The sequence below is a fragment of the Heterocephalus glaber genome, unplaced genomic scaffold (genome assembly GCF_053883595.1).
Source record: "Heterocephalus glaber isolate CG9 unplaced genomic scaffold, H.glaber_assembly_v1.0 deba00001531, whole genome shotgun sequence".
Lineage (NCBI taxonomy): Eukaryota > Metazoa > Chordata > Mammalia > Rodentia > Bathyergidae > Heterocephalus > Heterocephalus glaber.
In genome coordinates, this window is record NW_028258329.1 from 19,195,464 (window position 1) to 19,219,629 (window position 24,166).

The 24,166-nt window shown below is 52.4% G+C and overlaps 1 protein-coding gene across 3 annotated transcripts; it reads right to left on the reverse strand.

The window, feature by feature from the left end:
- Positions 1–1,968: 1,968 nt before the first annotated feature.
- Man2a2 (mannosidase alpha class 2A member 2) lies at positions 1,969–23,905 on the reverse strand. 3 transcript variants are annotated; one of them, XM_021264834.2, is made up of 25 exons: positions 23,747–23,905; positions 23,352–23,379; positions 22,322–22,471; positions 21,450–21,707; positions 21,234–21,378; positions 20,968–21,139; positions 20,450–20,577; positions 20,044–20,217; positions 19,519–19,705; positions 16,974–17,151; positions 16,525–16,727; positions 16,186–16,368; positions 15,965–16,079; positions 15,797–15,864; positions 15,510–15,675; positions 14,518–14,754; positions 13,855–13,977; positions 13,492–13,606; positions 13,115–13,248; positions 12,846–12,987; positions 10,064–10,197; positions 9,677–9,751; positions 8,159–8,353; positions 7,945–8,055; positions 1,969–4,211 (listed from the first exon to the last, which is right to left on the reverse strand). In XM_021264834.2, the coding sequence occupies exons 3-25, from the start codon at positions 22,451–22,453 to the stop codon at positions 4,059–4,061; spliced, it is 3,528 nt and encodes a 1,175-aa protein (XP_021120493.1). In that variant the 5' UTR covers positions 22,454–22,471; positions 23,352–23,379; positions 23,747–23,905; the 3' UTR covers positions 1,969–4,058. The 3 variants fall into 3 exon arrangements, with proteins under 3 accessions (XP_021120493.1, XP_004852864.1, XP_087044523.1); XM_004852807.4 differs by lacking the exon at positions 9,677–9,751 and having other exon boundaries at positions 23,747–23,903; XM_087188397.1 differs by lacking the exons at positions 21,450–21,707; positions 22,322–22,471; positions 23,352–23,379; positions 23,747–23,905 and having other exon boundaries at positions 20,968–21,162; positions 21,234–21,374.
- Between the last annotated feature and the right edge of the window lie 261 nt (positions 23,906–24,166).

A 24,166-nucleotide genomic window follows, 5' to 3' on the forward strand; every position in this document is an offset into this window, starting at 1 on the left:
TCTCAGCACTTGGGAGGCTGAGGCGGGAGGGTTGTGTGAGTTTGAGGCCAGCCTAAAGGCCCCACCTCTTAACGCTATCACATTGGAGACTGTTTTTGTTTTGGTATGGGGGACTGAACTGGTGACCTTGCGCTTGCAAAGCAGGCAGTGGAACCACTGAGCTAAATTCCTGGCCCTGGAGACTAGATTTTAACATGAATTCTGAAGGGACACAGATAAACAGTGTGGCATCCTTACAAGGAAACCCACGTACTTCCTCCTCCACTACAGGACCTTCTCTTCAACCCTGTTATATTCCAAATACTAAGGAGTCATCTGTTCTACACAAGCTTTCTGTGCCTAGATTGCCCTAATTCCAGGGTCTTCACTTTTTCCCCCCAGGTTCTTTACTTTTAATTCAGATTTATTCTCAGGGAAGTCCGAAGTTGGAGCCCAAATGGATGGAGAGTCTCTGCAGAGCCAGTTGGTCCTGGTTGCTATCTGAATTTATTCCCCACTTACCTTAGGTGAAACTTCGGGGCCTGTGAAGGGTCTCTCTGGTGTCATTCCATCACTACAAGGACCCTTGATATTTGTCCCTGCATACCTTTCATTAGGGAAGAACAAAGATCTTGTTTCTGAGTAAGCAGGTGAAGGTCCTGTTAGAGATATAGCACTCGCTGAACAGGTGTTCAAGATTATCCCTATGTCATAGGAAAGCCACACCCAAATGTTCTCAGGGCTGATCACCATGCACCTGAGGACCCAGCTCCTTCGTGGTGGAGGGTTGCAGGCAGGAATAGAATTTTATCCATTTCCAGGGGCTGAAGTTTGTGTTGTGTCCTGGTTCCAATTTTGTAGTCCTCAGAACTGTGGCCTCAGTGCCAGAGCTCCATGGTTGAGTTGCTGCTTGCCTTAAAATACACTCATTTCCAAATTATGCGCTTACCTGGGTGCTTGTCAAAATGGAAGTTCTTTGGCCCCTTCTCCAGACTGATTCAAGCACTGTACCCAGGATCCTTTTTCCTTCCTATGCATGAAAGCAAGCTTGTTTCTTGCTTCTGTTATACATCAGTCTCAGGGCAGTTATGACTTGCCCTACACATCCCTGAAACACCCAGGCTGAAGCAGCCCCTAGGAGGCTGTGTGTGTGTGTGTGTGTGTGTGTGTGTGTGTGTGTGTGTTACTGGGGACCACAGGCCCTTGGGCATGCTAGGCAAGCACTCTAGCACTAAGCTGCATCCCCAGTTCTTTTAAAAATTTTGAGTCTCATTAAGTTGCCCAGGCTGCCCCTCAACTTGCAATCCCCCTGTTTCTGCCTCCTGAATAGCTGGAATTATAGCCATGTGTTACCATGCTGGGCTGAACTTTCCATAACCAATTCTGGTTACAATGGGCCACATTTTTAACACAGCTTAGCTGATTTTAAAAGGCTAGTGTAAACACAGGTCTGCCAGATGAATAACTTCACTGCACATCTAAGACCTCCAAATATTCTTTATTCTGCTAATTTAAGGGTTCACAGATTCTCACCTATCATTTGATTACAATAATATTTGCTCTGATTACTTAGCATTCTTTACTAATATTATGACTCATATTTGTGTAGCTCTTCTATGGCCCATGCACTACACTAAGCACTTCCGGTTGATCCTATTTCCTCCGTGAGACAGGCAGGACTCCAAGGACTCTTCAAGATCTGCAGGAACTCAGCTCTGTCACTCTTGAGTGTTCAGGTGGCTGCCTGGAAGGCCCCAGTGACTCAGATCCCACAGCAAGCTTTTCTCCTAAATTGTACTAATTTTTTCTTTAATGTTTCCTCCCGTGTCTGACATATCTTCTAATCTTCATGCTTCCCACAGCACAAAACATTTTCAGGGTTTTGTTTTGTTTTGTTTTTGGTGGTGGTAAAAGCTGTTATCTTCTTCCTTATTATGTCTCTTAGGGTTCATGTTTAGAAAAGACTCTTCCACATCACAGGTATAAAAATATTTTTTCTTGAGTAATTTTGTCATTTTATTTTGTTTTTTCACTCTAGAACTAATTTTTGTGGAAACTGAGGTAGAGATCTAACTCTGATAGCTAGTTGTCTCAAAGTACTGTTTATTAAATAATCCATTTTCCCCCACTTAAAATCCTTTTTATTGTATACAAAATTCTTGTGTTGCAGGATCTGTTCGTGGACTTTCCGTATTGTCCCTTTGGTCTGCCTGACACAGTCTGTCACATTGACTGAATCCACGCCCACAGGAAAGTCCTTTGGGAAACAAGTCCCATTTCCCCCTCAGCACCACCCCGACTCCCATCCATTGCCACTCAGAAGTGTCTTGGTTTCTCCCACCTTTACTCTTCCAAATGAACTTTGGAACCAATTAAATCCCAAAAAGTATTCAATCTTGCTGGAATTACATTGAATTTATGGGCTGAAGTGGGAAGAACCAAGATCTTTGCAGGAACGTGTAGCATTGGGTCAACTTATGGAAAGCTCTTACTAGGTCTTTTTGATTCTCTTAGACTTTACTGATAGGCAACTTTATTGTCTACAAATAATGGAATATAATTCTTCCCTATCCCCTCATCTGCCTTACTGCAGGGGTGAGTGGAGCCAGGACACTGCTACATAACCGCAGGGCCCTGGCTAGTTCCTGACTCTCACGGGGATGCCTGTGGTGTCTGACTCTTTAGAATCCCTGACAGAGACCTTTGTGTAGATTAGGATGTTTCTTCTTGTCTAAGAGTTTTTTGTTGTTGTTGGTGGTGGTGTTTTTTGTTTATTTGTTTGGTACTGGGGATAGAACTCGGGACCTTACACTTGCGAGGCAGGCAGCAGAACCACTAAGCCAAATCCCTGGCCCTAGTCTAAGAGGGTTTTTTTTGTTTTTGTTTTTGTTTTTGGTACCAGGGATCGAACTCGAGTCCTTGTGCTTGCGCCGCAGGCGATGAAACCACTGAGCTAAATCCCCGGCCCTAGTCTAAGAGTTTTAATAAAGGATGGATTATAAATTTTACCAAATATCTTTTCAGCATCTGAAGAGACTGAATTTTTCTCTACTGATTGAAGCTGAAATAAAAGCTCATAAGCAGTCCTATTGGCTCCTAATTTAGGCTCCATATCCCTCATCCATGCCAGGAATGGAACACTTCTGTCCAAAGGTGGTGAAGCCCCAAGGCCTGCCTGTCAGGCATGGTGCCAGAAGTCTTCCCAAGCTACCCCAGCACTCAGGGTCTTAGAGCCTCACTTTCTTTCATAAGGAAGGAAATTTCTAGGGCCAAACCCCCAGGACAGAAAGGAGATCTTGGGGTCAGTAGTGCATGAATTAAAGGGAACAAAGAGGAGTCAGGTAGGGAGGAAGAACTCCCCATACACCCTTCTCACCACCCCAACCCCAAGTCACAGACCCATTGCCGTCTGAGGTGGGAATTTTGGTACCTGAACTGTCCTAACACTTCTGCTCATATGCCTAACAACTCCTTCTGGTCACCCTGTGGACCCTAGCCAGGGCATGCAGGCCCAGTGGCATTGAGAGTAGAGACTCAAAGAAAGCAGTGAGGCCCTCAGGCCCTTAGGAGAAACAGGGATTCCTTCTCCTCCTCCATCCCACTGACAACTGCCAGTCCCCATCTGTCTCCCCCCGGAACTGCTCTCATCTTGTTCCTCACACCGAGATAAGTGGCCTCTACACCACCACAGGACCCCCAGAGCCAGCCCTTGCCTATAGTTACCTATGTGGGCTGCTACCCACTTAGTCTCTCTGACCGCCTCCGTCTGCCCCTGTACCTCCTACATCCCATTTTGGGAAAAGGGTGGGTGTCTGGACTGGGGCCCAGCTGGGCAGCCACTCACCACCCGAAGCAGACCCTGGCGTAGCAGGCCCTGACCAAGGGCCCCATCTCCAACACCTCACCGCATCTGCCCTACCTGCCCATGGCTGGGCATGTGGTTGCCCCAAACACAGAAGCAACTAAGAACAGAAAGCAAGGGCAGAGCCCAGTCTGTCACAGTTCCGAGAGGCAGATGGGATAGGATACCCGGGGTGGCAGTCTCCATGGACGAACTTCTCTTTAGGCCACAAGAAGCCCTAACCCAAGCGGAGGCGAAAGGTGGCGATCTCCATGGGGTCCACATAGAGGTCCGTGCTGTTGGAGGGTGAGGCCAGTGGGTACAGCAGGGTCAGGGAGGTTGGCTGCAGGAATACCACGTCCAGGCCGTGGAAAAGGCTTCCCAGGGCCACCTGTGGGAGAGAAAGGGTGGGGTCTACGGGCTGCTGCCACACCAGCTAATAAGCTCTTCACCTACATCACTTCTCTTTCTAAGAATCAGAAGGGGCAGGAACCAGATCAGGGTGTCTGCTCTTACCACCCTTATTCAGTACAGTTCTTGAAATTTTATCCAGAGCAATTAGGCCAGAGAAAAAAAGAAAAGGGATACAAACAGGAAGGGAAGAGTCATATTATAATTGTTTGGAGATCATATCATCCTATACTTACAAGACCAAAAAAGACTGTTAGAGCTGATAGAGGAATCCAGCTATATAGCAGGACATAAAATTCAATATTGGGGCCAGGGATTTAGCTCAGTGGTTTCGCCGACTGCTGCACAAGCGCAAGAACCTAAGTTCGATCCCCGGTACCAAAAAAAAAAAAAAAAAATTCAATATTGATCAATGGTTTAGCCAGCTATGGTGCCACACACCTGTAATCCCAGCACTCTGGGAGACTAAGGGAAGAAGATCACAAGTTCCAGACCTGCCTGGGCAACTTAGTGAGACCTTGTCTCAAAGTAAAAAAAAAAAAATGTAAAGGAGGAGGGGCTGGGGTAGTTCAGTGCAAAGGTCCCAGGTCCAATTCCCAGTAATGGGGGGAAAAAGTCAATAGCTTTACTATATACCAATGATAGACTAGCTGAAAAAGAAATCAGGAAAGTAATTCCATTCACAACAGCTTCCAATAAAATCAAATACCTAGGGATCAATCTAGCCAAGGTGAAAAACCTCTGCAATGAAAATTTTAGAACACTGAAGAAAGAAACTGAAGTAGACACCAGGAGATGGAAAGACCTCCCATGTTCACAGATTGGTAAAATACCATATTACCGAAAGTGATCTACAGATCCAATGCAATTTCAATCAAAATGCCAATGACATTATTCACAGAACTAGGAAAAACAATCCGAAAATTCACTTGGAAACACAGACTATCCAGAGTAGCCAAATCAATTCTACACAGTAAGAGCAGGGCTAGAGGCATCACAATTCCCAATTTCAAATTATATATATAACCACAGTAACAAAAACAGCATGGTATTGGCACATAAATAGGCACGCTGACCCATGGAATAGAATAAAGGCCACACAACCAAACCCACACAGCTACAGCCATCTGATTTTAGACAAAGGAGCCAAAAATATACGTGGAGAAAAGACAGCCTCTTTCACAAATAGTGCTGGGAAAACAGGCCATCCATTTGAAGAAGACTGAAACTAGATTCCTATCTCTCACCCTGTACAAAAATTAGTTAAAATGGGTCAAAGACATAGGTATTAGATTTGAAACTTTGAAGCTGCTAAAAGAAAACATAGGGGAGCACTCAAAGCCACAGGCACAGGCAAAGACTTTTTGAATAGGACTCCAACAGCACAGGAAATAATGATAAGAACCAACAAATGGGACTACATCAAACTAAAAAGTTTCTGCACAACAACAGAATGAAGAGATAGCCTGAAGAATGGGAGAAAATCTTTACCAGTTACTCTTCTGACAGGATAATACTGTACCTAGAAATATTAATATATAGAAAATAAATTAACACCAAAAAATAAATAGCCCAATCAATAAATTGGCAAATGAACTGAACAGACATTTCTCCAAAGTACAAATGACAGAGGCTGGGAATTTAGCTAGGTGGTTCTACCGCCTGCCTCGTAAGCACAAGGTCCCAAGTTCAATCCCTGGTACCAAAAAAATTTTTTAAAATAAAAATAAACAAAAAGAATACAGGGCTGGGGATTTAGCTCAGTCGTTCTGGAGCCTGCCTCAAAAATGCAAGGTCCTGAGTTCAATCCCCAGTAGAAAGAAAAGAAAAGAAAGAAAGAAAGAAGGAAAGAAAGAAAAGAAAAGAAAAGAAAAGAAAAGAAAAACAGGGCTGGAGATTTAGCCCAGTGGCACTGCATCTGCCTGGCAAGCACAAGGTCCCGAGTTCAATCCCCAGTACCCAAAAAAAAAAAAAAAAAAAAAAAAGAATACAGAAAACAACAGTGCCGGCAAGGGTGTAGGGATGGAGTGAGGGGAAGAACCCTTTTACACTGCTGGTGGGAACATAAATTCATACAGCCATTATGGAAATCAGTATGGAGGTTCCTCAAAAAACTAAAACAGAGCTACCATTTGATCCAGCTATACCACCCCTTGGTACACACCTGAAGCAGTGAGTCAGTGTACTACAGGGATGCCTCGCTACCCGTGTTTATTATGGCACAATTCATAATAATCAAGATATGAAACCAGCCTAGGCAACCATCAACCGATGAATGGGTAGAGAAATGTATATATACACAATGGAGTGTTATTCAGCCATAAGGAAGAACAAAATTCTGTCATTTTCTGGAAAATAGATGAATCTGCAAAGCATCATGTTAAGCAAAATAAGCCAGACTCACATAAATACTGCACATTCTCCCTAATACAAGGAATCTAAAAAAGATGACAAGAAAGAGGGCAGATCATTATTAACCAAGAGGAAAGGAATAAGGGGGAGGGCAAGGGCAGGTAAGGGAGGGGAATGGGGGGAATGGATATGAGCAAAATATACTATATGCACTGTAACCCCCCAAAAATGTGAAACTAGGGGGAAGGGTGAAGCAAAGCGGGGAATGGGGAATGGTAATGATCAAAGTATGCTAGGTGCATGTACAACTCTGCCAAAATGAAACCCATGAAACTGTATGACTAATAAGAGAAAAAGAGTGAAAAAATACTAATCTGAAGGGCTGGGGTACAGCTTAGCAATGAGTGCTTGCTTAGCATGTGCTAGGCCCCAGTTCTGTCCCCAGCACTGCAGGAAAAACAAACCTGCCAGGATCGCCGACCTTTCAGGAGCACTGCACTTTCACACATGCATCTGCAGCCAATCTCAGGCTCACGAGATTCGCTCAACCCCAAAGCCTGTCCATGGATCTCAGGGTGGGAATTGTCACAGCCAGCTGTGCATTTTTGAGAACAGGGACCATGTCGTGGTCGCTTTTGCATCAGTGGCGCCTAGCCCATGGCCTGGCACATGGGGGCATTTATCAGTGCCCACTGAGACCATGGGTAGAGCTTACAGAGGAAAACGCTCTGGGTGTTGGTTATTTCTGGTGCTTTCTAGTTCGCCTGGTACAGATCCCTATCCCTTGTCTGGAACTGTCCTGTCAGGCCTCAGTAACTGCAAATGCATGCCAGCTGCTTTCCCCCTTTCTTTCCAATGCCCACCTGTAACTCTTTCTCTCTTTTTTTTTTTTTTTTTGGGTACCAGGGATCGAACTTGGATCCTTGTGCTTGCACAGCAGGCAGCAAAACCACTGAGCTAAATCCCTGAGCTAAATCCCTGGGCCCCTCTCTTTCTTTTTGAAACAGGGTCTCACCAAATCACTAAATTGCCCAGGATGGCCTGGAACTTGCAGTCTTTCTGGCTCAGCCTCCAACAGTGCTGAGAAGTACAGGACGGTGCCTGTGACCTCCACAGCCCCCAGTGTGATCTCTCTCCTTAGGACCTGGGCACACACATCCACGTCTACCCCAGACCTACTCACAAATAAGTTCCTAGAGCCAGCAACTCTGTGCCTCTGCTACTGCCACTGGGCCTGGCCTGGCATAATACTTCTTCCTCCCATCCTGCCACCCAGCCCACTCTGCCCAGCCACCTCCAGCACTGGACTTCTCTACCCGCCTCTCCACAGAGCTCTGCCTCCCACACATGGGCCTGCTCACCTTGCCTTGGCTTGTGGTGCAGTTGAATCCCAAGTTCTTGGCCTCAAGGCCGCAGTCAAAACCTTTGCGGTGTAAGATGAGCGCAGTATCTGCTGAAGGCAAGTTATCCTCCTGGGAAAGGGACAGGATTTGGGCAGTGAAGGGCAGCCTGGCATGGAGCCAAGGGAGAGGCCAGAATTTGGCCCTGGAGGTCAAGGCTGAGCGGGGTGCTCACCTCGGCCTGGAACATGCGCAGGTTGAGCAAATGGAAGTCGCAGGGCAATGAGGAAGCCAGAGGAAGAAAGGCTCGCAGACTGGGCCCTGGGGATGGCATCTGGGTGACGGGCAGGGTGAACACTGGGGTGTTCAGGTACATGGAGGTCAGGTGGCTGAGGAGGGATGGGTAGCTGGTAGAGTGGCTGTCCTGGACCTGTGGGAGGGGCCAAGGGGTAGGTGAGGGCATAGCCAGGCTGTGGGCAAAGGGAGGCTGGCACAGCACATCCAGGCCACCTCTTTTGCAAACAGCCTTCCTGGTAGGTCTAGCTCCAGGCCTTGTACCTCTAACCCTTCATGTGTGCCTACTTCCCATGGTGTCCAATTCAGAGAGGCCACTTCTTTCAAGTATTTTTTTGCTTCCGTAACATTGTCATGACCAGCACAGTCTCATCAGTGACATAGCCCATTAGCAATAGAAAGACAGAGACCCTCATTGTAGCCAGGGAATGTAGACCGATGTACCCTTCTGTTTACACATGTGGGACAGAAGGGTGGGAGATGAGCATCTGATGGAGAAAGTGGTCCTAGTCATCTGGGGTCCCCAGGAGGCCCCACATCCGCAGTGCGAGCCTGGTGCTCAGGGCCCTGGCCTCTGTGGCTCTGCCCTTGATGCCACATTCACAGGCTTATGTACAATTGTCCTCCAAAGCCCCTGCTCTCTGTCTCTGATTTCTGGCCCTAGCATGCCCAGAATCTCACTTCCCTCTCCCCTGACCATGACTTCTCCCCACCCAAGGCTTAGTTCAAGTCCAAGCCACCAATACTTCCTATTTGAACAGCCTTTAAACTGTCCACCTGCTCCCTGCAGTTGGGGTCATTCACTGAGGACACAGTCCTGACAGTGTCCCTCTTGCTCTGACCCTTGTCTGGGGACCTTGGCTCTGTGGCGAGGCATTCATAGCCACTGCTATCAGCCTAACCATCCTGCTATGCTTGAGCCCAGCACCGGCCACAGAGCCTCCTGCACAGAAATTCACTGCATCTGTACTTCTAAACGGTAGCACTTGAGGCCACTGAGGAACGAAATGTGCCCGACAGGGGTGAAAAACTGATCCTTTATTTGCTGTTAATTCACTAGGACAGGCCCATGAGGCTGTCAGCTACCACACAGGACAGCACAGCTCTGGTTTAACTGAAGAAACCTGGTGCCAGTCCCCATTCATGTATCTTCGGGCTCCCACCCGGTGCCCTGGCATCCATCAAAGCCAAGCCGGACCCACACCTCTTCCAGGATGGTGCCTGTGACCTCCGCAGCCCCCAGTGTGATCTCTCTCCTCAGGACCTGGCCACACGTCCATTTCTACCCCAGCCCTACTCACAAATAAGCTCCTAGAGCCAGCAACACTGTGCCTCTGCTCCTAGCATGGCTAGGGCTCAGTGTGTGTGTGTGATGGGCATGGCTGAGCCACAGACCCTAGGGCACCAGGCAATGGACTCCAACTACAGGGACAGCTTGCTGGGACTGGCCCACCCTTACCTCTCGGTCACCGCTCCTGCTGCTGGGAAAGATCAAGCCCCTAAACATGGCTGCCAGTTTGCAGAAAAAGCCAGGCTGGTGGGGCAAAGAAAGCCATGAGATGAGCCGGGACAGGCAAAAGGTTAGAGAATGCTGGGGCTGGGGCAGGGTGGGGGCAGCAGGGAGGAAGACAGTAGACAACACAGGGGCACAGGCGACAGTGGGGGTGGCAGGGTGCATGAGATGGTCAGGGAGACGCAGACAGCTGCCTGCCACAACCCGGGATTGGCCCTGCTCTGCCTGTCTCTGCCTCTCTCCTCTAGGGAGGGTCCTCGAGCCTGAGGCTGTAATCCCCTCTCACCCTTCGACAAGCCTATGCTGGCCACTGGGCACCAGGCCCAGGTTTACCTCACTGCCCACGGTTCGTCGTTCAAGTAGAAGGCGGAAATGGTTCCAGGTTCTCTTATTGTCCTTGAGCCCTTGGCCCAGGCCTCGGTTATCATCCTGCATCAGCCGCCTGTCCAAGATCACCTCCAGCTGACCTGGGGGAGGAAGGAGTGAGCCCAGCCTGCCACCCCACCCCAGAGTGGACAGCTTCCAGGGGCAAGTCCCAGACACAGCCCCAAGGGAAAAGCCTGGGACAGAAACCAGGAGCTCAGGCACTCAGAGGCTGGAGCTGGGAGGGCTGAGAGACAGTGGCCCTGAGACCCTGTCTCACAGATGATGAAACGGCAGGCCCAGAGAGGGTAGTCATGTTCTGTGCCTCAGAAGCAGGGCCCAGGTCCAGCAGCCCCAGCAGGAAGCCCTATCTGGACTGATCCAGCAGGGCACTGAGAGCAGCACCACATCCAGGGTCACCGCAGATTCCATCTCTGGGGCAGATTTCTCAGGCTGAGACTCAAACCACCTCCTGCCTGTGTTCTACACGGCAGGGGACAGCCAGAAGGTTGGCGAGCCAGGCGTCTGTCAGAAGTCAGGCTGTGGCAAGGACAGCCAGACAGTGGATGAGGAGAAGCTGATGTCCGGGATGCCCGGGGGCACACAGATGGCTGATGGCCACCCACCTCAGCTTCCCTTCTTCTCCTTTGTTTTCAGTACTGGGGATTGAACTCAGTCCCCTCTGAGTTATATCCTCAGTCCTTTTAAATTTTTTTCTAATTTAAGGCATGGTTCTATTAAATTGCTTGGGCTAGGCTCGAACTTGCCTCCTTCCTCAGCCTCCCACAGTGCTGGGATTATTGCTGAGTACCATCATGAATGGCTTCCACTGCTTTTTTGTTTGTTTGTTTGTTTTTTGCAGTGCTAGGGATCAAACCCAGGGTGTCACACATGCTAGGCAAGTATTCTGCCACTGAGCCCCAGCCCCAGCCCCTCCTCTGCTTTTTGGAACGTGCCTGTGGCTCACTGTGAAGCTGACAGATGCTTGGATGAGTATTTTCCTCAGCTTTGTTGTTTTGTTTCGGAGACAGGGTCTCACTCAGGCTGGCCCTGAACTCAGTATGTAGCCCAGGCCAGCCTCAAACTTGGAATCCCCCTGTCCCTCCTGAGTGCTGGGATCACACACTTGCACTACCACACCTGGCTTTTCCAGGTCTCCTGACAAAAGCCCACACCACCTCTCCCCTCAGATGCCCGGTCCTCCCTGTCATCTCCACAGCCCTCCTTCTGACTTCTGTACTTCCTTCCGCCTCTCACCCTCAGCTATCACAGGAAGCCATTACCCAACACTGAAATGGATCCTTTGTATCTTTTCTTAACACACCACACCCAGAGGAGCCAGGGACACTGGGCTACAGCCAGGAGTCACAAGGCAGATGGGCCCGGCCGCTCCCGGCAGAGGGCAGCGGGGCCACACTCCCCCTGCAGGACCCCCACCCTCCAGCCCTGAGAGGCACTGAGCTCAGCCTGCACAAAGGCCCTATCTCACAGAGGGGGGATAGCAAGGGCCTCAGAGGCCACCAGGTCCAAATTTCATCTTGCCCTGAGGCTCTGGGAGCCACCCACAGCCTGCCCAGCATGACATGCTGGCCAGCTTCATCTCCAGAACAACGCTCCTCACACCCTCTTTTTTGGGGGAGTCTTGCTATGTACTCCAGGCTGGCTTTAAACTCACTATGTAGTCCAGGCTAGATTCAAATTTGCAGCACTCGGACCGGGGATTTAGCTCAGTGGTTTCACTGCCTGATACACAAGCACAAGGACCCGAGTTCAATCCCCAGTACAAAAAAAAAAAAATCTGCAGCACTCTTACTGCTTCGGCCTCTCAAGTGATGGGATTGCAGGTGTGTACCAATGCGGCCGGCTTGGATGTGTTCTTTTTGTGTGTGTGTGTGGTACCAGGGACTGAACTCGGGTCCTTGCACTTGCAAGGCAGGCAGCGGAACCAATGAGCTAAATCCCCAGCCCTGGATGCATTCTTAAGAATTAAACCAGCAGGGTATGGTGGTATATGCCTTAATTCCAGCTAGGTCACAAGTTCAAGTCCAACCAGAGTAATTTGGGAACTTTTTTGGCAGGGAGGGTACCGGGGATCGAACTCGGGTCCTTGCGCTTGTGCAGCAGGCAGTGAAAACACTGAGCTAAATCCTCAGCCTATAATTTGGAAACTTAAGAGTGATGCTGTCTCAAAATAAAATGAAAAAAGGGCTGGGGATGTAGCTCAATGGGAAGGCCCTGGCTTCAATCTCTAGTACTGGGGGTTTAAACAAAAAAGTTCAGGGCTGGGGATTTAGCTCAGTGGTTCTGGTGCCTGCCTCGAAAGCAGAAGGTCCTGAGTTCGATCCCTGGTACCAAAAATAAAAAATAAAAAGTTCATCCTCTCTTTTGTCTCTTTTCCTAAATATTTCACTAAAATATTGAGTGTGCTTTCAAATTGCCCCTACAGGCACCCCTGGCCAGGAGAAGGGTCACACACCTCAGCTAAGAGTCACCATTCCATACCCGGTGCCTCCTGGATCTCACGGGACCCCCACCATGGGGTGCCTGTGTCAGGGGAGAGGGTAACAGCAGTGCCTGTCACCCTGTGTCCAGGGAGACCAGCAGGAGCTGTGGATGCTCCCTTGTCCCTTCTCTAACAGGGAGGTGACGCTGACGGAGAAGTGAGGAGACAAGGCCGTGGTAGGGGACAGGCCTTGACAGTAGGGGCTGCTTTCCACTGCATACCCCCGAGGGGCTCCTGCTCCTTACTCACCATTGCCGAGGCTGGAGACGCCCAGGGCCTGGGCCGTGTGCAGTGTGAGGCGCCTCTGTGTGTCCTGAATATAGGCCATGACTGGCATGGGGTAGAAGTTGGCCTGCAGGGGCAGCTTCTTCAGATACCTCCGGGGCTGCACCTGTGGGCCAGCCCAGCTGGTCAGGGGCTTCTGGGGACTGGGCCCTCAACGTCCCTGATCACACTTGCTTCGTCCGTCAGGGTCACCAAAACAGTCCCTGTTCTTCCCCGTGGGGTCCAGGCATCACCTGAAAGCCATTGAGGTCTGTGAAGAAGGTGCCTTGGCTATCAATGTCTGTGTGGATGCGCAGGGCCAGCTCCTTGTTGACATAGTCCCGGATGTCCACCAGGAATGACACGTCCAGAGACAGCCCCTCCACCCCTGGGCACAGGGACACAGGGGAGGCATGGGAAAAGGGCAGAGGAGCACAGTTTGCAAGCCGTGCTGGGGATGCTCTGCCCAACCTCCCGGATGAGTCCCGGGGACAGTGTCTCTGGTGACCTTGTTCCAAGACCAATAAGCATCCCTGACTCAGAAGCTCCATCTGTTGGGAACACAGAAGGGGTGCAAGGGGCACATGTCACAGCCCGTGGGGCCCATACCTCCTCCACGGCCCTTCCTTACCTGGCAGGTTGTACAGTCGGACCATCTGGTGAACATGCTCGTAGTATGTGACTACCTCTGAGAAGAAAGGGCCCTCAGTGACACGCAGTACAGGAGGGTTCTTGGGGATGTAGGGCTGGGGAAAGAGGAGGTGGCCACTGAGCCCAAGGCATAGACAGGTAAGCAGGAGGTAGCAGCCCCAGGTTGGTCAGGAGATGTTTTTGTCCCAGGGGCTCTGCCCAACGTCCTGGGCCCCACTGACTGCTGCCTGCTCAGTGACTTCCCAAGATGGCAGACAAGACCCCAGCAGGGAGTGGTTACCCTGGAAGGCCTGTGCCCCTCTGCACAGGCCCATTAGGGACACTTTCCAGGGCCCACCAGTACCTTGGCCTGGTCATCCGGCAAGAAGAGGTAGGCGCCACTCTTGTCTTTGGATGCGCGAGTGCCATAGATGAAGAGCTCCACGTCTATCCGCTGTTCCTGCTCCTCGTCCACCCTTTGGACACTCTGTCAAAAACCACAGCCTGACCCCTGGCCCCATGCCAGCACGTCAGGCCCAGCCCAGGGATACAGCCTGCATCTCAGGCGTCCCCAGAGGCCCTGTGTTAAGGGACTGATGCCTGGGGGACACTGCAAGGAGGAAGTGGAAGCTAATAGGCAGGGCCCAGGGGAGGTTTGGGGGTCACTGGGGGCAACCCCTCTCCTGTCTCCTGTGTCCTGCCCACAAGGAGGTAGCTCTGCTCTGCCACATGCTCCCGTCATGATGTGCTGCTCCCACAGGCCCAAAGCAGTGGGTTTACTCAGACAGGGGCCGAAACCTCTGCAACTGTGGCTAATGTGGACCTTTGCTCTTTATAAGTCGATAATCTTAGGTAACTGTTACAGTAACGGAAGGTAGCCTCACACAGCCAGCTTCCCCAGAGTGCTGGCTCAGTGTCAAGATGGCCCATGCCTGGGTCAGTCATTTAAGTGGTGGTAGGCACAGCCCCATCAACGTGCACACCCTCCTCCACTCTTGCCTGTGCACTAGCACCCCTGGCCCTTTACCTTGAGGAGCCCGGTAAGGCCTGAGAACCAGACCTGCATGTAGCGGTTGCTGAGGGCGAAGTCACTGGCACCTGAGTCGATGACGCGGATGGGGAAGGCTTCGTGCCTGCTGACTGACAGCCTCTGGCCATGCAGGTAGATACGCATGGAGGAGGGCAGCGTGTGGTGTGTGTCCAGGCCCTGCTGCAGCTGCAGCACGCCCAGGCCCAGGGCAGGCAGGCGGAGAGGCACAGACACCTTCGGGCACAGAAGGTGAGGACGCAGGCTGTGCCGAGCATCCTGGGGTCCTGGTCTCAGGCTTCTGTTTCCTCACAGAGAGCCTGGGCAAGTCCCTACACCCACCAGGGCCTCTGTCATTTTTCAAATGATATTTGAAAAACTATGAAGTGGTCAGGTGTGGTGGCCCTGTAAACCTGGCACTCGGAGGCTGAGGCAGGAGACTGCAACTGTGAGCCCTGGCTGGCCAATTTAGCAAGATCCTGTCACCAAATAAAAAAGGGTCTGAAGATGTAGCTCATTCTGAAGGCCCTGGATTTAATTCCCAGTACTGAAAAAATAAAAACAAGAACAAAAAAATCCTACGAAGTGGCTTTCAATAAATATTTGTTCAATAAATATTTGTGGTAGTGCACATCCACAGCACCAGCCTCTTGAGAGACTGAGGAAAGAAAATCACCTGAGCCCAGGAGCTTGAGGCCAGTCTGGGCACATATGAGAGACCCTGTCTCAAATAATTAAATAAATATTTGTTGAATGAATAGACAATGAGGCACTGTAACTTTCACTTTTACTATTATCACTGCTATGCTGAGCTTCCCCTTCCTTTCAAAGAGATTCGATGCCCGAGTGTGTCCTCTAGACAGCCCTTGTCCCCAAGACAATCACCCCCAACCTGGGCAGTAAGCAGGGCCACAGCAGGGTGATGGGAGGCAGGTGACAGGGGCAGAGGTAAGACCTGGGGAGGGACCACTGCAGACTGAGCGCCGCCTCACCTGGTAGACATTGGGGACCATGTTGGTGGCCGAGCTCCAGTGAGCACTGATCTGCACGGCCAGGGGCTGGCCGTCCTCCGACAGGACACGCACCCGGGGCGAGTTGACCAGCAGGGACACCACACTGAGCCGTTCCTGCTCCAGTGGGTTGAAGAGTACCACAAACCTGTGTGTGGGAGGTGACAGGCCAGGGCCAGCGGGCAGGACAGGGGCCTGCAGAGGGCGGGGGCAGATGTGGAGTGGGGTGGGTGCTGGGACCTTTGTGCACCTGGCCTAGTGCGGCTCACCTGGGCGAGGCGTCCAGCTGGATCACTGTGCGCTCTGGCAGGGCATCATGACTAGAGCGGGTGTCATCCTAGAGCAAAGCGAGCAGAGTGAAGAGGCATCAGGGGCCGGGCCTTCTCCCCATCTGGCCCAGGAAAGAAAGGACCCTGAGCAGGCCCAGTGGGGCTTACCACTTGGAGGAAGGGTGCCCCAGAGTCAAAGTGGTAGGTCCCCTTGTCCCCCAGCACCAGGTAGTGGGCCGCGTTGATGATGACTTGCTTCAGGCTGACGAGGGAGCGCAGAAGCCTGTGTGGACGACATGGGGCACAGGAGATGACCACAGGAGTGACCTCTCCACTACAGTGGGTGCAGAGAAAGCTGTGGAGCTGCAGGGGGAGGAGGAGGCTCCCACCTGACCCCGTAGTCCACCACCACAGCCTCCTTGGCGGTGCCAGTGATGGCATCGTGGTGCTGGAAGAGCCCCAGTGTGCGCCGGGCATCCGTCAGGAGAGTGAAGTCGGACAGTGGGTACTGGGCAGCCAGGCCAGAGCGGCGGGCGTGTGCCACAGCCAAGCTGTATAGGATCTCTGCCCCCCTGTGGAGAGAGGGGTCACTGCCTGCCACCTGCCCCACACTGCAGGCCTGTCCCCCTTCTCCTCCTGACACTCTTCCACCACCTTGGCCTCCTGCAGGCCCAGCTGGCCTTCAACCCCAAAGTCTGAGTCCCCCAAGCCTGTGGTGACTGTCTCACCGCAGATGGGCTTCCAGTACGCGATCCAAGTTCTTGTAGAAAGGCCGGGAGGTATAGTAGCCTGTCCAGTAGTGGTCCTCCCGGTCCGCGTAGGAGAAGAAATCTCCACTCAGCACTGGGAACCCTGGGGGCCGGGCCCCTGGTTCCACGCCTGTCTTCTTGTACAGAGCATCAAAATAGTCTGAGAGGGTACCAAATTGGGCCTGTGGGGACCCCAAAACCAGCTCCCATCAGTTCCATGGCTTCCTGGGAATTGAGGCCACCAGTGTGGTAACCTTGTCCCACCTCTCTGGGCCTCACAGTGAAGCTGAGACCCTTGGAATAAATCCTGAGCCCAAGAGTGGGAATAAAGCCCTGCTGGCAGCCAGCTGTGGGGAACAAGGGCCCTCCCAGGAAGGCCGCAGGCTGTAGCACTAGGAACCCCCACCCCACCAGCCAGAGCCCCCCACCTGCACATGGAGGTCAGGCTTGCTGTTGAGGAAGTCAAAGAGCCGCTGGTAGCTAAAGAACTGGGCATCCCACTCCTGAGGCTTGTCATATCGGAAGTCATCGCCCAGCGGCACCAGCAGGACATTGCTTCGGAATAGCCGGGACTTCTTCCGGTACTGGTCTAGGAGCAGGGCGGCCCTGGAAGGGAGGACAAGACACAGGCCTCACATGAAATCTGAGGGTTAAGAGATGAGGGAGCAGAGCCACCTTGAGCGTCTGGCCCTGTGAGACAGCCCTATATGGAGCTGTCCAGCCTGTGGGTGGACATACCATGGAGTAGGAAATGGGTGCCAGGGACCCAGTGTTCTCTGGACACTTCTTCCTTATGCTGGGCTGCAACCGATGGCTGCAATTCCCTGACAGCACCTCTGCTCTGTGATACCAAGTTCTTCCCCATGATTATCTTTCAGACACAGCAAAGATGTATGAGCTTTCTCTTCCTCCATCTACCTGGTCCCACAGGATAGTGTACAACATGTTCCTCCAGCCAGCATCCCTGAGCCAAGGGCTCAGACTGCACAAAGCAGGGAGGGCGGTACAAGGAAGTCAGACTTCCCTCCTCAGCTGGACCAAGCCCTGACCCACCATCTCCACAGGAACAGCCCAAGGTCACCGGCGACCACACTCATGGTCAGCTACCATGTTTTCTATGTGCGTGGCTCAGCAAGGCCATTTCACCCTGAACTTCCTGTTCTGTTTTCTGAAGCCAAGAGTAGAGCTTTTCTCTCTAATAAATCCCATCTGGTTAATCCCAGCTCTGAAGCTCCAGTGAGTGAAGTTGCACCACACTGGATTTAAAGAGTCCAGGCTCAGCCAAGTGTGGGGGTACATGCCTATCGTAATCCCAGTACTCTGGGAGGCTGAGGCAGGAGGACCTCAAGTTTGAGCCAGGCCTAGCCAAATTAGCAATTGAGCAAGATGTTGTCTCAAAATTAAAAAAATATATATATAAAATAAAATAAAAGGCTGGGGATGTAGCTCAGTGCAAAGGCCCTGGGTTCAATCCCCAGTATCCCCCTCACCAAAAAAACACAGCCCAGACTCTGGAGCTAGATTATGCCAACATCAGCTCCACATGTGCTAGCTGAGTGACCTTAGGCAACCTCTCTGCTAAAATGAATGCATTGAACCAGGGATTTAGCTCAGTGGTTCCACCGCCTGCCTCGCAAGCGGAAGGATCCAAGTTCGATCCCCGGTACCAAAAAAAAAAAAAAAAAAAACTAAAATGAATGCATTGGGCCGGGGATTTAGCTCAGTGATTTTGCCACCTGCTACGCAAGCACAAGGACCTGAGTTTGATCCCCGGTACCAAAAAATAAATAAATAAATAAATAAAATGAATGCATTAATATTTAAGTACTTACAATAGTACCTGACATATAATAACAACTATGCATAAACATCTGGGTTATTTAACCATATTATGGGTAAAATCAATAGAAAATTAGAGCCTTATAGCACATTAGATGTTCCTTCCTGTTTTTATTATTATTATTATTATTTGTGTTGCTGGGATGGAAGCCAGGGCCTTGTACATGCTAAACAAGAACTCTACCACTGAGCTACATCCTCAGCCCTTCCTGTTTTTAGATCAACCTATTCAGTGTCCTTTGTGGGTATCATGGTTTGGGCACCAGTCTATTAACCTGTGCTGGTCTGGCCTGTCCTCTATTTTGTTCTCAAGACAGACTCCTTAAAGACCACCAGTTCCTTGATTTATCAGCCCAAGGAGCCTCCTGAGATCAGGAAGCAGGCCCCCTGGCCTGCTCTCTGAGGACCGGGCCAGCCTTAGAGATGGCAGCTGCTGCTCTAGGGACAGTCATGCCTACTTAACAGCCAGAGGTTCTTTCTGAAATCAGTGTTTAGATTTCTAGAAACAAAAAAACCACTTTCTTTCCCTCCTGGTCACATGAAAACCAGTTCAACTTGTTACATTCTTAAGGTTCTGGCTAAATCACTGCTTAGGTCAGTGGTAACCAGCACTTTCAGGGATGATGGGGTGATTTCAGCCACAGAGACATGGCTGGAGGTCCCTAACTATTCTCTCAAAGGGGACAGGGAGGCCGGAGACCATGTCTAGGGGGACTGAATGGCCATGTGAATGGGCTGTGGTCTACTGCACACAGGATCCTGCTGACTTCCAGCCAAGTCAGAATACCTGAGCCAAGAGAAGGCACATTAGCCTGAGCTTTGTGAGAAACTGTACCAATTTATAAGCCATTTGCCTCTGATCAGTTAACTGGCTCTGACAGTTTGTTCGGATACGGGAAAACACAACCACTGGGGACCATAAGAGCTCTCTGGGAAAGGTGGTTCCTGAGTGCCCTTCCAGTTTTCCAGGGAGACTTGCAAGGAGCCAAGCTTGCCATCTGTTTTCTAACTGTGGCTGGAATCACGTAGCTCCCCAGCACTGCATAGCCCAGATCAGAAGCCAAGTCTCCTGGCTCCCCTGTACAGCAAAAAATCAACACCATGCCCAGGCCAGGGTTGGAAGGTGATGCCTACCTCTCTGCCACATTGGTGTCTGTGATGGCCCGGGGTGGCACCTTCCAAGGGCAGTTAATGCGCCCACCAGGCAGGCGTTTGAAATCGAACTGGCAGCAGATTTTGGGATCGGGGCCACAGGTATGGGGGACATCATAGCTGTAGAAGGGCATCATGTGGCAGAAGATGTCTGTGCTGGAGTCTGAGTCTGCAGAAGACACACCAGGCAGTCATCCTTCGTGGGCAGCCTCGGGAGCCGGGCACAGGGACGTCAAGAGGGCACAGATCTAAAGGCAGCCCTGACAGACAGTGAAAGTCTAGTGGGACTCAGGCTGTGGGACTTGCAGGCAGGGGACAGGACATGGGCCTGAAGGGTGCACAACAGGCCCCAAAGAGGCCCTAAGTCAATGTGACCCTCCTCTACTCTGAAGGACAGGATGCTCTGGCAGTGTGACCTGAGGGACAGTGGGCTCGTATTGCCGACACCCCTGCTTCTCCCCAGTGAAGGCTGCACTGCTCAGACCCCGCTACCCTACCCGGCCATACCCCATGTCTGCCTCCACATGAACTCCAGGCTGTGGGTGGCGGCAAAGTGCTTCTTGATGGCATAGTGCACCCTCTGAATCAGCATGCTGGTCAGGTTGGCACGGCGCAGCAGGTAAGGCATGGTGGAGCTGTGTCCAAAGGGATCCACTGCCCAGCCGGAGCGTGGGGTCACACCTGGGCATGCGATCACAGAGACCCCAAAAGCCTCAGAGTTGCAGGGCATGGCCTTGGCCTTGCCCAGCTACCGGCACTCCAACTCCTGCCTTGGCAGGGACTGGAAGATGCCACTACATCAGCCCATGTTAGCTAGAAAGGAACCATCCTCGCCAATTCCTATGCCTTACAGCCCCTCGTCACCGCACACTGGGCCCCACTGCGGGGAGACCACTGCTGATCCTGGACCTACCGAGGTTTCTCTCCAGCCACTGGTGTCCCTCGATGAGCTGGTCAATCAGTGCAAAGTAGTGGGAGTTGGCCTCATCTGGCATCACCCAGCCTCCCGTCGCAATCTCCAGCTGCCCGTTTCCCACCAGCCTGCAGGGGAAGCCACATTCAGGATGGGGCAGGGACCTGTACCCTGCCAACCAGATGATGCCAGTGTTTGTATGCACTGGCCTCACAGCCAGTCCACCCAAACCCAGGACCAAGAGCACAAATACTGGCCCTCCTTCCCCGCCAGCCCACCCTATGTCATCCAGGACCTGCGTATCATAGGACTGCATCTGTGCTCCCAGGGCAGGGCTGATGCCCTCTCTCCACTGATGCACTAGTAACTGGTGCCTTCTACACTAATGATCCCCACACAGTCACCCCCACCTCTGCCATAGCTCCCTGCCAACCCAGCACCATTACATATGCAAAGACCTGACCCCCCAGCCCAGGACTTGCATGATAGCCCCCCAGGACTCCCCCACTGCCACTGGCCTTCGGACTGCTGCTCTCTTTTGGGCATTGATGTTGTCCCACCACTTGGCAAAGAAGGAGACTTCTGCCCAGAGGAAGCGCCAGCGGGAGTCCTCCTGCAGCTTGGACACCATGCTGTTGAGGATGTGCTGGGTCTGCTCTGTGTAGTACTTGTCGAAGGTCTTGATCCAGCCTGGGCGGCCAACATGGAGGCCCCTGAGGACGTCACCTCCGCCTCCAGCCACCTGTCCTCTGCCTCCCTCCTGGTGTCCTCAGTGAGGGCTCACCTGGGTCGTTGTGAGAGTGTGGTACCACGAACACCTGCAGGTCCTCGGCATCCCAGTCATGAGGGCTGTAGGAGATGTCAAAGCCCTGCCTCCACACACCGCCCTCCACGTTGTCGAAGGGCAACTCCTCTGACACCGTCAGCATCTGCCGGGCAGGAAGGCAGCTCAGTGCCCCCTCCGTGCCTACTACAAGTCATTGCCAGGACCTACTCTTACCTGCAGCTCTGGCTTCTGACCTCGGCCTCCCAAAGCAAACTGGCAGTCCTGGGGGGACACAGAGAAGAAGCTGGGCCGGGGCTCTGGGGGCACCACCCAGGAGCCGTTGGCTGTGTGGTAGGGCAGCAGGGCGTGTGGGCCCTCTGCATTGGCCGTCAACTCCAGCACAGAGTCCTTGATGTGGCTGATGATCTCGTGGTTCTCTTCCAACAGCTGCTCCAGCTGCTCAATGCGGTTTTGCAGCACGGAAATTTGGCTCTGCCAAAAAACCAGAATGCACTCACCCATGGCTCCTTATAGCCCAACCAGGGTGTCTGCCTAGGGACCACCTGAGGCCTGACTGTGAGTCCTCCCTCTCTGCACAATCCAGACCATGGGCCTCCAGGGAGGAAGAGTCCTGTGCACGCTACCCCTGAGGACTGGATCGACTTGGAAGTGCCAGCATTCTCTAGCTCACAGATGGCAAAGATTTCACCTCACGTGCAGTGATTGGTGCTGCCAGTCTAGAGCATAGTGCCCAGAAGGATCAACTGCAACAGGGCTTAATGGAAGAGAATGCTGCAATCAATTAGCAATGTCTGCCGAAAACTAAGGAGAACAGAGCAGCAACACGTGCTGACATTTTCTCTTCTTCCTTTTTGCCTGTTTTTTCTTCCTATTTGGGCTGGGGATGTAGCTCAGTAGTAGAGCAGGTGCTTAGCACTTAGCATGCACAAGGCCCTGGGTTTGATCCCTGGTACCATGAAAGGAAGGGAGGGAGTTAGGGAAGGAGGGATGAAAATCTGCCTGGGCTGACATGACTCTCCAGCTCAGTGACAACCCAAGCCCAGGTGACTTGTAGACAAAGAGATCAGCAATGAGGCATGACTCACCCGCGGGAAGTTCCCACCATTCTGGTGTCGGGCAGGATCATGCTGCACTCGGTCCAGCATGAGGTAGAGGGAGAAGACGGCCACACAGAAGATGGCAGCCCCACACACTGTCACCTGCTTTTTCAGCTTCATACTGGCCTCTGCGTGGACCTGGGAGAAGGGACACCACATGTAGCTCTGGAATGCAAAACCCTTTTGGTGGTCTTTCTGCCACATGCCTCATTGAGTTCCCCAGGCCATTCTCAAGGAACATCCATCTCTGGCACAAAGCAAGCTTTCTAAGCACCAAATCCCCACACACAAGTTGTGGATCCTGACCCAACCATGATTTCCTTCTTTTGGTCAAAAATCCAAAAATACAATTAAGTAGTACATCTAGGTCTGGTCCTGCCTGGACCTGGGAGCGGCTCCACTACTGAGGTGGAGGTGCAGTAATGCCATTCCTCAGCTGAAGCTGTAAAATAAACAGGTTCAGGATGAGAGTTCCAATGCCTGAGTGCAACATCCTTCCCTGGGGTCTGGCTCCTGGTACCTGTCCAGGCTCTTTGGCCATTTGTTTCTCCTTCAGATGAATAAACTGGTCTCTATTTTGTTTGATTTAAAGGGACAGCCATAGCCAGGCATGGTGGTGCATGCCTGTAATCCCAGCACCCCTGTACTCTCTGGGAAGTTGAGGCAGGAGGATCACAAGTTCAACACCAGCCCAAGTATCTTAAAGACTTATATCTCAAAATAAAAAAAATAAAAAGGGCTGGAGATATAGCTCAGTGCAACAGCCCTCGGTTCAATCCTCAGTACTCCAAAATAAAATAAAGGTATAGCCAGAGGCCAAAGAGACATGAAAGTTTATCTCTACCCACTTCCTCTGGGATCAGTCTCAGCAGAAACTGCCTGGCACAGATCCTGTCTGAGTAAGCACAAGGAATACATTTCTAAAAAGGAAGGGAGGGAGGGAGGGAGGACAAAAAGAAAGAGAAAAAACAGGAAAAACGAAAAGACTGGGGTGCAGCAGCAGTGGCAGAGCACTCACCTAGCATGGAGGTCCTGGGTTGGGTCCCCTGTAGCGCAAAAAGAAAAAAGGAAGCTCTGTTGCCGACACAGCCAGCCCTACGTTCTTCCCCCGTTATCACTGGTTCTTGCGGTGCAAAACTTTCAGCCGCGCCCGGGAGCGGAGCGCTCGGGTCCGGAGCCCGGGCGAGGCCTGCGGGGTGGGCGGGCGCGCGGGGGCGGCCGCTCTGGGAGCTGCGCCGGGCAGAGCGGCTCCGTGGCCTCCTCCGCGCCCTGCCCTACTTTGCGCGATCAGGTTCCGCTCCGCAGTCTCCGGGCAGTATTTTTAGCCCTCCCTGCCTAGGCCCGGCGGGTGGGGTGGCACCTGCCGCGCGTCTGAGCCCCGCCCGGTCCCAGCGCGATCGCTGCCGCCGTTACCGTGGCGCCGGCCTCCGCCGCCCGGGCCTCACATCCCGGCGCCGGCCAGCACCGCACGCGTCCGCAGAGGGGCCGCTGGGCCAGCAGCGCCCGGGGCGGGGACAGCGCGGGGACAGGGACAGCCCGCCTCGCCCCGCCCCGCCGCTGCCTCCCGCGCCCCTGGCCAACCCGGCCCGGCCCCGCCGCCCGCACCCTGGACCGGGAGCCGGCGGCGGCCGCATTGCGCATGCGGAGCCCGGTCGGCCTGGGTGCGCTGCGGCGCCCCGCGCAGGGCCGCGCAACTTTTTTTTTCTGAATGTTCCTGGAGTGAGTGCGTTGTCGAATAATAGCAGAAACGCTCCTCCTCCCAGTAATCAGCCCCGCAGAAGGTGAGGTGCGACCTCCGCAGCCGCCTCCTCCTGCTCTAGGCGGCCTGTGTTT